The 12000-nt window shown below is 38.4% G+C and overlaps 1 protein-coding gene across 3 annotated transcripts in view; it reads left to right on the forward strand.

The window, feature by feature from the left end:
• The window catches only part of GOLPH3L (golgi phosphoprotein 3 like), a 20685-nt gene extending 9217 nt beyond the window's left edge, over positions 1 to 11468 (forward strand). For all 3 annotated transcript variants that reach the window (XM_016122722.2, XM_016122724.2, XM_016122723.2), the window contains exons 3-5: positions 3540 to 3671; positions 4849 to 4963; positions 9247 to 11468. In XM_016122722.2, the coding sequence (XP_015978208.1) occupies positions 3540 to 3671; positions 4849 to 4963; positions 9247 to 9674 (675 nt within the window). In that variant the 3' untranslated portion in view covers positions 9675 to 11468. The remainder of the gene's footprint in view (positions 1 to 3539; positions 3672 to 4848; positions 4964 to 9246) is intronic.
• The last annotated feature ends 532 nt before the right edge of the window (positions 11469 to 12000 follow it).

Consider the following 12000-nt stretch of genomic DNA (forward strand, 5'->3'; position numbering starts at 1 on the left):
AAATACTGTGTGTCAGTCAGATACTCTAAAAATGTATTGTCTACTGAGGACGAACAGTTCACTGCAATGTGATATAATAAGTGACAGGGGAGTACTTACACTAGCCACACCCTGGAGAGGATCCTAACCCAGAGGGTGGAGTGGAGGGAAGACAGTGTCAGAAAGGGTTACGTGGAAGATGTGACCTCTGTACTCAATCCTTAAGAACAAGGAGGAGTTGAGGAAAAAAGTATTTGTTCTTCTAGACAGAACTGTGTATGCAAAAGCCAGTAGGTAAAAATGATGCATCAGAGTACTTAGAATAGTTCCAGAAAGCTAGAGCATAGCGTTCCAGGGGGGAAAGGCCAGAGAGAGACTAGTAAGCAACATCCTGGTTTGAGTGCTATACTAAGGAATTTCGACTTGACCGGAAGGAGCATTTGAAGAGTTTTAAGCATAGGGAAAGGGGGTCAATATTAGACTTGAGCTTCAAGCTCACCCTGACCATGGGAAAAGTGGAACTAGAAGCCTCTGCCTTTCTCTGACAGTGTAGTGGTCAGGTTGTAAGTTTTGAGTAAACTTCATTTTTAATGTATCGTTAGACCCTCGGAAAATAAAGATCTTTACTTCCCAAAGGAAACAAACACCAAAATTAAAGTCCTAGAAGCAAGCAGTAAACAAATATGTAAAACAGATTGCCCTGAAGCAAATTGCCAAACCAGTCCAGAGATTCAGGAATTGGATGGTCAGGAATAAACCTTGGGGTTGAGATAAAACGGGAAAGCTAGGCGTAAATGTGGTCCCAGTTATGTGGCAGTCTCCCTAAACCCCCGTATCTGACTCTTGGGAGTAACAAATGTAGATCTCTCTCCCTGGAGGAAAACAGCCTCAATTTAGGCCTCCAAAATCTTGCACATTCACAAAAAATTAAAATGGACCTCTTAATCAAATATCATCAAACATACAAAGACACAACCGTGAGAAAGAATCAACAGAAATAATAAATAGGTCATTCAAGGACCTCAGATCAGACAATAGAACATTTCTATGACATTTTTAAAGAAATGAAAGAATCACAGAATGAACAACAGCAAAAATCACAAATGACCAGGAAAATGTGAAAAGCAACTACATAGAACTTTTAGAAATGAAAAATAGTTGAAATCAGAATCTCAGGGTTACTTTAATGTATCAGATATAGGTGCAGAAAGTAAATTGGAAGCCACGCATGAAATAACTTTTCAAAAAGAAATACAGAGACAAAGGAAATGGAAAATATTAAAAGAAGCTAAAAGACATGGGGATTAGAATGAGAAAGATTGAAGTCCCAGAAGGAAAGAATAAAGAAACTGGAAGAAAGCCAATATTCTTAGAGATAAGAACTGAGAATATTTAAGAACTAAGAAATGAACCTACAGATACATGAAGCATATACCAAACAGGATAAGTAAATTCACACAGTCATGTTGTAGTCAAAGTGAAAAAGACGAAGAGAGAAGACCTTAAAGAACCAAGGGAAAAAGGCAAATCACCGACAAAGAAACCACAAACACTATCATCTGAACCAAACTTGCAACAGTGGAAGCTAGAAGAGGAAGGCGTGATATCTTCAATGTGATAAGAGAAAACTGTCAGCCTAGAATTTTATATCCAGAGAAACTGTCTTTCAAAAATGATGGTAAAATAAAGACATTTCAGATAAACTAAATAGAGTTTGCCTCCAACAGACTTTCAGTTAAGGAAATTCTACTTTAGGAAGAAGGAAAATGGTACCACAAAGGAGGTCTGAGCTGCAAGAACCAGTGGTGAGCAAGGAGATTGGTAAGCATCCGAGTAAATCTGAACAAGTGCTACCTGTATAGAACAATGATGGTACTGCTAATGTCTAATTTGTGAGGTTAAAAAAAGAAAATATTGGTCAACTAGGCGAGTGGTTAATATATTAATCTGTTTTAAAAATAAACTGGATCTTGTATTCATTTTAAACCACCATGCATGTTAAATGTTAAGAATAACTTTCCTAAAGAAAAGGGAGTGTATAATTCCAAAGCAGTAAAGATTTTTTTTAAATGCAATTTAAAAATATAATAAAAAATTCTTTGCCTCTCTTTACCTTTGTGCCCTGTGTCATATTATATAACCCCCATAAGCCTTAATTTTCTCATTTTTAAAATGCAGATAATAGTGCCCCCTTATAGGGTTGTTGTGAAGATGCAGTCAGATAATACATTTGCAAAAATGTCCTGCATAATGAGTGTTCAGTAAATATTAGAGACATTACCGATCTCAATGGCGATTTAGTTTTGGTGATGCTTTAAAGCCACGCTGCATCCTCCCTGCCGGCATCTCACCCAACTTCTCTCCAGTGAGAAGGAGTGCTCCCCCCAGTTAGCTAAGGAGTGTTAAACAGTTTTGAGAACCATGATGGGTCTTCCTTGTGTTAATCAGAAACCCTTGCTTAGAAACTTCAGGATTCGACTTTGCCGTTCAGTAAAAAGTTCAAAACATCAAGGCTTTCCACAAGACTGACCACTACCAACTTCATCTCATAATTTCTCTTTAAGTCCTTGAGTTAGCTCTCTAAGCATATCTTAGGTATCTGTCCTTGACATTTTAGTTTAAAATGCCCTTTTGAAGAGCAGGTAGAATTTGGACAGTTTCCTTCATCTGGAAAACCCTCCCTCTCTGTCAATTCAACCTATTCTTCAAACCCCAAATCGATGGGTCCCTTAGGAGTTTCTGACTGCTGTAGCCCAAAAGCGATTTATAATTGAAACACTATCATCTGAACCAAACTTCCAACCATCATCTATGCCTGTCTAGTCTTCTGCTTTTTCAATTGAGCTTTTATTTAAACTTTATAGTGTCACAGAACTTTCCTCAAGTTTGTATGGTCTTTCCAGCTAGATTTTAAGACACTGGCTATTTCTTACATGTCTTTGTATCCTCTATATAATCTAGGGAAGGGAGAATAACATATAAGTGCCTGTCATACGCCAGGCACTGTAATAAATGCTTTCTTATGTATAACATCTCATTTGTGCCTCAGAGTAAACAAAGATAGATATTTGTGTCCTCATCATACAGATGAGGACATTGCACTTGGGAAAGGTTAAGTAACATACCTAAGGCTCTTAACTAGTCAGTGGCAGGACTGGGGTCCTACTATACCATCCGTCAAAATAGCTTGTAAATAATACATATCTTAGAGGAGTAAAAGGCTCAAATGGCGTATACATGTTTCAACTTGACTTATTTGTATCCGACTGAAATTTAGAATGTAAGGAAAGAGATTTCAGAGAAGCCAAAATTCTCAAAAATTAAAATTTGGCCAGTTACTAACTAGCAGCAAACCACAGTAATACACAAAGAGCTTAAAGTCAGGCAGAAGATCATATTAGGGAGGAGGTGAATTAAAGAGAGATTTTTTTCTCTTCTGTATTTTGCTTTGAGTTCATGTAACATGACATGAAACAAATCACAACAAAGTGGCTCCTTAGGGTGCTTGCTGCAAGTCCATATCTCTTTCAGAACATTCTTTCTCTTTTCCCCTTTTCTAGGGTTACACATCTTTTTGGAATGACTGCATTTCATCTGGCCTGCGAGGGGGCATCCTCATAGAGCTGGCCATGCGGGGTCGGATCTATCTGGAACCGCCCACCATGCGTAAGAAGCGACTACTAGACAGAAAGGTACAGTGTCCTCTGGAGATATCCTCTAGGTTTTGAAAGGGATAGGGCCTGTGGTCCATTTTTAAGAAATAGGAAGATTTCAGTAGTGAGACGAGATAAACATCATTGACTCAACTGTCTCATTGTCGAACAGGTTTGATTCTATATCAGAGGGAGAAATCCAAGGATCCATAGTCTAAAGAGTTACAAGGATTTGATACTTTTTAAAATTTGTTTATGCCAAAAAATCACATTCAGGGTGCAGTCAATTATTCCTCCCTCTATAGCTATAGCTATAACCCAATGAAACAGTGTTACTAAGGAGGATGCAAACGCGTGCATGGGTCAGGTGGTCTCTGCTTAACTCTCCTCATCCTCAGATAACCAGTTTCTCCTCGCATTTACTGCAAGTCCTCTCCAACGTGTGAGCATCCTCCTGTCTCCATTTTCTTACTCATTTTTCCCACTGACAGCTTCCCTGTCATGTTCAAGACTCTACTGAAACTACTTAGGTATCACCAGCGTTTTGGTCTTTGTTTTTCTCTTTAACCTACATTTGACACTTTTGACCACTCCTCCTGCCTGAGCCTTCATCCGTGGCCTGTGTTGTCTGTCATACATGCTCTTGTCTCTCTGGTTGTCCCTATTTCCTGTACTCCTTGTTCTTTAACATCTACGTCCCAGTTTGTATCCCATTGCATGACCAGTATCCTCTTAGGGACATCATTTACCATCACAGTTTCTTCTGTCACCTTTGTGATATGAAGTCACAAATCCCAGGCCTCTTTTCTTTTTTTTTTCACCCCAGGAACACATTTAACTATTGGCTAGACATTTCACCTTGGCTACCCCATATCAGTTAAAACCAAACTTAACTTTCCCCCAAAACTGGCTGCTTTTGCTGACTGTCTTACCTTTATTGTTTCACAAATAGGTTTTCCAGACTTAAAGAGTTATTGCTGAATCTTTTTCCCATTATCATTTATATCCAGTTTGTCAGGCCTACTTACGATTTTGTTTTTGTCTACCTATTATCACTCCATACTAGATTTTTTAACGTCTTAAGAACAAGGACAGTATATTATGCTGCTTTGCATTTTTAAAACATTTAACCAATAATGTATATACGGTATATTGAAAGATTTTAATTTGAATGAAGCAAATGACACATGGGCCCTTATTTCTTCTTTCCTAAAAGGTACTGCTGAAGTCAGACAGCCCAACAGGTGACGTTTTGCTGGACGAAACTCTCAAACACATCAAAGCCACTGAACCCACAGAAACTGTCCAAACATGGATAGAGCTACTCACTGGTAAGGTGGCTCAAAATTCAGAAACCCCGCACTTTGTAATCTTTCTCCTACTCTTACAGTCTGAAAAAGTAGTACTAATGAGAGACAGAAAAATCACAGTTCATCAATACCTAAAATTTTCCAAAGCATCACCTTACTTTCTGTCACCCTACCCCGTGAGCTCTTTGACAGTATTCTTCACAAGAAATTTTGGGACACCTTTATTGACATGTAAGTCATGTACCATATATCGACCCATTTAATGCGTGCAAATAAATGGGTATATTCACACAATTGTGAAACCATCGCAATCTTAAGTTTAGAACATTCTCATCTCCCTCAAAGTAAACCCCATACTCATTCACAGTTTTCCCTCCATTTCCCCCAGTCCTCCAGCCCAGCGCTAGGCAACCACTAATCTACATTCCATCTCTACAGATTTGCTTATTCTAGATATTTTATATAACTTGCAGTTTTTTATGACTGGCTTCTTCAGATAATGTTTTCAAGGTTCATCCATGTCGTGGCATGTATCAATACTTCATTCCTTTTTTCTTTCTTAAGGGTGAGTTCAAAAACTTTAATGCCAATATCTAGGTCTATGGCATAAAATTTTAGGAGAATCTTTCACAGGCCACTTTGAGGTCATAGCCACTTTACCTTCTAGAACAAATTTTTTTAACTGAAACTTTTACTGGGATATTTGTAGATTCACATGAAATTGTAAGAAATATTAGAGAGATCTCTGATATACTTTGCCCAGAATCCCTCCGCGATAACAGTTTATAAAACTACAGTATAATATTACAGCCAGGATGTTGACATTGATGCAAGCCACCAATCCGATTAGACTTTCCCCAGTTTTACCTGGACTCCTCTATACTGCTGAATATAATATTTTGTCATGTGGATGTACCACATTTTTTTATCCATATCTCATCTGATGGACATTTGTGGGTCACTTCCACTTTTTAGCTATTACGAACGATGCTGTTATGAACATTTATGTACAAGTTTTTGTGTAAACATGTTTTCTTTTGGGTATATGATTAACTTTTATCAACTTGTAAGTGTTCAATTAATTTAGTGACATTAAATACATTCCTAGTGTTGCATAACTATCACCTCTCTCTACCCAAAGCTTTCTCATCATACCAAACATCTCTCTTCCTCCCTCCCCTCATTCCCTGGCAACAACTCATCTACTTACTATGAATTTGCCTATACTAGATAACTCAAAAGTGGATCATGTAATATTTGTCCTTCTATGTCTGGCTTTTTCACTAAGCATGTTTTCAAGGTCCATTCATGTTGTGGAATATATCAAAAGCTCCTTCCTTTTTATGGCTGAATAATATTCCATTCTCTTTATACCACACTTTGTTTATCCATTTCATCTATTGATAGACGCTTGAGCTAGTTCCACCTTTTGGCTATTGTGGATAATGCTGCTGTGAACATTGGTGTACAAATATCTGTTCAAGTCCCTGCTTTCCGTTCTTTTGGATACGTACCTAGGATACCTAAGAGTAGAGTTTCTGGGTCATATGTTAGTTCTATGTTTTGAGAAACTGCCAAATTGTTTTCTACAGAGGCCGCACCCTTTTACATCCTTGACGACCATGCACGAGGGTTCCAGTTTCCTCACGTCCACATCAGCGCTTGTTGTTTCTTGTCTTTCTGATAATAGCCATTCTAACAGGTGTGAAGTGATAGCTCATTAGGGTTTTGATTTTCTTTTCCCCGACGATTAGTGATGCTGAACACTTTTTCGTGTATCAGTTGGCCGCCTGTATGTCTTCTTTGGAAAAATGTCTGTTCTGATTCTTTGCACATCTGATTGTCTTATGTTACAATCTTGGGATAAATTTCACTTGATCATGCCGTTGGATTCAATTTGCTAATATTTTATTAGGGATTTTTGCATTTGTATTCATAAGGGTTGTTGGCGTGTAATGTGATTTAAAGTGAGTCCTTTATAGGCAGCATATAGTTGGATGTTTTTAAGTCCATTCCAGTCCCAGTGAATAGCTTAATTCATTTATATTTAATTACTGATAAGCAAACATTCCTGCTATTTTGCTGCTTGTTTTCTATATGTCTTACAGCTGTTTTGTCCCTCATTTCCTGCATTACTGTCTTCTTTTGTGTTTAGTTGATTTTTTTGTAATGAAGCATTTTTACTTTCTCTCATTTTCTTTCGCATATATTCCATAGCTGTTTTCTTCGTTGGTATCATGGGAATTGATATCCTAATGTTATAGCAACCTAATTTGAATGTATACCAACTTAACATCAATTACATACAAAATCTCTGCCCTTATATAGCTTTGTTTCATCCTCTTTCTGTTCTGATGTCACCAATTATATCTTTATACATTGTGTGCCAAATAACATAGATTAAGAATTGTTTTTAATGTGTGTATCTTTTAAAGCAAATAGAAAATGAAAAGTGGTGTTACAAACCAAAATTACAATACTAGTTTTTATAGTTGTCCATATATTTGCCATTATTAGAGATCTTTACTTCTTCATATGGCTTCCAGTCATTGTCTAGCTTTCATTTCACCCACAGGACTCCTTTTAAGCATTTCTTATAAGGCAAGCATAGTGGTAACAAACTTCCTCAGTTTTTGTTTATCTGGGAAAGTCTTAATCTCTCTCTTATTTTTGAAGGACAGTTTTTCTGGATATAGAATTCTCAGTTCACAGGGTTTTGGTGTGTTGTTATTGATGTTGTTTCTAGCTCTTTGAATATGTCTTCTGGCCCTCAAAGTTTTTGATGAGAAATCTACCGATAATCATTGAGGGTTCCTAGTATGTGACAACTCACTTCCCTCTTCCTACTTTCAACAATTTGATTATAATGTCTCTTAAGTATGGATGTTTTATCCAACACTGAGTTCGGGAAGCCTCCTGGATTTGTAGCTTCACATCCTCCATCAGATTTGGAAAGTTTTTCTGCCTTTATTTCTTCAGATATTCTTTCTGTCCCTTTTTCTCTTTTCTGTGACTTCCACAGTATAAATATTGGTCCATTTGATTCTTTTTCACTTGCTTTCTTTATTAGTATTCTCATTTTGTTTATACATTGTTTTTCTGTCTTGGTCCATGTCTTCCTTTGAGCAACTCTAAGACAGTTGTTTTCAAGTCTTTGCCTAGTAAGTCTGACATCTGCGCTTTCTCAGATACATATTATGTCATTATCTTTTGTTCCATTGATGGGTCATACTTTCCTGGCTTTTGGGGTATGTCTTGTGATTTTGTTGTTGTTGTTGTTGTTGAAAACTGGACATTGGAATCTCTGGAAATAAGATCCCCACTTCCCAGTGTTTGCTTTTTCTATTGTTGGTGGTGGAGCGGGGGCGTTGGTGTTGATGTTATACAGTGTCTCCATGCTGTGGATCAGATGCAGTGAAAGCTTCAGACTCAGGTCTTTTCTGAAGTTATTTCTTTTCCTGAGCAAGCACAGTGGCTTCCTAATATACAATGTAAATGCACTTGTTCTTGAATGTAAAAGAAAAACCACAATGTTATCCTCTGAATCTCCCTGTATAGCTGCTGCAGCTGGTAGGGATTGGAACAGTGGCAGCCAACCCTCACCAGCATGTCAGCCACGAGAAGCTGCAATTCATAATCAGAGCAGAGATCTTGATAATTTCAAGGACAGGGCCTTATCGCCTACCCTGACCCCAGCAAGCTGCAACAAAACCACAGATTGCTGTCATGGGGTTAGGAGCTAAGTAGCCACTACTGCACCAAGGCTGAAATTGACTGATATTAACCATAGTCTGCCAGCCAAGCCTTTCCCTGGAACCTAGACGCCAGAGTTCCAAACTAGTTATTTAAAAGATAGATTCTACTTGTACAGCTGTCGTCTAAGTGGAGGGATGGATTTCTGGCCCTTCCTCCTCCGCCATCATTCCTGACGTCATACCTCAGTGATTAACATTTAAAGGAACTTATCCAGTTTGTCATTAGGGCGCACTTCAAATATTATTTTTGTCTCCCCACTATCACCCAATACTAGATTTTAAACTTATGTTCTATTGGTATAGTGTATTATATAGTTGGATTTTTAATTTAATTCCATTGTGGTTGGATATAGCATACTTTGTATGTTTTCAGTCCTTTTAAATTTCTTAAGGCTTGTTTTATGGCCTAGCATATCCTGGAGGATGTTCTGTGTATACTTGAGAATAATGTGTATTCTGCTTTTACAGGGTGGAATGTTCTATAGACGTCTTGTTAGGTCTAATTGGTTTATAATGTTGTTCCAAGTTTTCTGTTTCTTTTCCCCGTAGGCGAGACCTGGAACCCGTTCAAATTACAGTACCAGCTGAGAAACGTAAGAGAACGAATTGCAAAGAACCTCGTCGAGAAGGGTATTCTAACCACTGAGAAGCAGAATTTCCTCCTTTTTGACATGACTACTCATCCAGTGACCAATACAACAGAGAAACAGCGACTGGTGAAAAAACTCCAAGATAGTGTCCTAGAACGGTGGGTAAATGACCCTCAGCGTATGGACAAGCGAACACTAGCACTCCTGGTTCTAGCGCACTCCTCCGACGTGCTAGAGAATGTCTTCTCCTCTCTGACAGATGACAGGTATGATGTGGCAATGAATCGAGCCAAGGACCTAGTAGAACTGGACCCTGAAGTGGAGGGGACAAAGCACAGTGCCACAGAGATGATCTGGGCTGTGCTGGCAGCCTTCAATAAATCCTAAAGCCAGCAGGTGGGTTTCTCCTTTTTCCCTGCTGGCTTGGTGACTGTCAGAGACACACCATCACTGAGTTTTGTGTGATGGGATGTTTTTCATCATTTTCCTTTCCTTCTCTTGAATCAGACTTGTGATTGGGGGAGAGCAACTCCAGGGCTTCTCCATAGACCCTGACCGTTACAAGCAGACATTTCTCCCTATCCTTCTACTCCAGAGGTGGATAAACCGAATGAACCCACACACACCCAATAAACATTTTCTCTCGTTTCTTGGTTTACTTCCATCCAGTGTGCTTTTGGATAAGCAAGCTTATCTATCTAAGTGGGGTTTGGAGCTCCCCAGGCACAGAATGTGAAAGAGATGTAGAGCAAACCATCGGTTACTTTGTAAAGTCTGTTTTCTATCTTATATACATGTTTTCCGTCTTTGTCTCAGACTCTGCTAAGTATTGTAGCTTATTGAAACAACTATCTCTGGATTAGAGTCAGTGGAAACAGAACTAATTTTTGGAGCAGGTGATCTCTGGGATTTGATGTCCCACTAGAGATTTCCTCACTTTCCTATTCTAGCCTAATGAGAATATTCCAAATTTGAGTATCTGGTTCTCATAGCCATCGAACCAGAAGTATATTCTATACTCTTTCTTAGCATCATCCTACTCTGTCATTCATTACAACGGAAGTCTGTAGGAAAAAAAAATGTGTCTATCTCTTAGCCACCTCCTTCACACAGTCAGCATTACAATTTGTAAGGCAAGGAGGTGGCCTCAGAATTTCCACCTGTTGGCATGTGACTGTCCCGATCCTCCAGACTGCTTTAAATCTCTCTGCTCTGATCAAATTGAGAGGGTTGTAAATTTCAGTTGCTGAGTTAGCAGCTTGCAGACTCCATCTAGATAGTGTATCTAAACTCCAGATCTTCTTGTTCCCTATTTTTAGCTTCCTACATAAATTAATAAATTCTGTCTGTATTTAAGGGTTCTGGAAGTAGTTTTGTCTGTATTTACCCCACAGATACCCTCATTAGTCATTAGTCTTGTTTCAACTCAACCATTTTGTAGCCAAATCTCTATAATAGTAGTGCAAAGAGAAGCTTATAAAGAAAAATCCTATTTGGAGAGTCATTTTGTCAAAAGTGTGCTGATACAAAGTTCAGTATTTGGGAACAGAGAGGACAGGCACCAGGCTATACTAATGTCAGGCGTTTATTATGCTGGTACTTGAAGTGGATCCTGCCTCTTGACCATTAGAGAGAAATAGGCTGTCAAAGGGCTAATGCAGGTGACCCAGACCTGATACTAAATCTTCCTGATCAAATGATTAAATGAATGATTATAACTTTCATCCCCTCCCCAAACCAGTCTAGCCCCAGAAAATTCTCCAACTCGATTTACTTTTTTTTTTTTTCATTTTTCACAACAGGTATCACTTAGGTAACTAGAGATAGAAATTTTAACGTGAAACAAATTCTCAGTGTGCAGTTGAATAGAGCTTGAGTCTGGCTCTCTAAAAATACAAAAACCAGTCCATGTATTGTCTCTACCTGACTTAGTTTTTGTTTCCATTTGAACAATGAGGCGTGAATTGAAACCTAGTTTTCCTGTGGAGGGTTGTAGCTTGGTCGGGGGTATGGAAGGCGAGTTCTTTTTTCCAACTTTTGGTCGTGTTTTTACTGTATCTCAGTAAGATGAGGATGTCTTCTGTTTGAATCTGCGTAATGTTCACTGCAAAGCACCTTCTGATTTCATGCACATGGCCTTCACATTTCCATGTAATAAAGATACTTGTTGGCTCTCTGGTCTCTCTGTGCAGTTTTAGAACTTCAGTTATTTTAACGGGAAATACGAACTTTCCACACAAGGCCAGTAATGCTCCCCCATTACACTAGGATACCAGCCTTTGTTTCATTCTGTGAAAAAAAATTAGAATACACAACAATTAATTATCACATATATAGACTGGAGGACAGGGCACATCAAGGCCGATGTAAAATCAAAATAGTGTCTCCATCCGTGTCAAAATAAGTTACCCAATTATACCATTATTACCATGAAAAGAATGAGTATGTTCTGTCCTACTAATAGTTACTTGCAAGTGACACCTGAAACTTACCTAAGAGCTGAAAGTCTTCAGTTCCAAATGGTGGATGACATACCTAACTATAACAGTTACCATGTGAAGAGAGTGTGCTTATAATTAGCTTATTCCCTTCTTTGAAATATCTACAGCACAAGGGACAATAAGACCTGTAGTTACTAGAACTATTTAGACTTCCCTGTTATTTTTACCTCAATCAAAGCTTTGTTCCCATAATTCATCCTTTATAAATGTTT

Source organism: Rousettus aegyptiacus, unplaced genomic scaffold (assembly GCF_014176215.1).
Source record: "Rousettus aegyptiacus isolate mRouAeg1 unplaced genomic scaffold, mRouAeg1.p scaffold_m13_p_17, whole genome shotgun sequence".
In the NCBI taxonomy this organism is placed as follows: domain Eukaryota; kingdom Metazoa; phylum Chordata; class Mammalia; order Chiroptera; family Pteropodidae; genus Rousettus; species Rousettus aegyptiacus.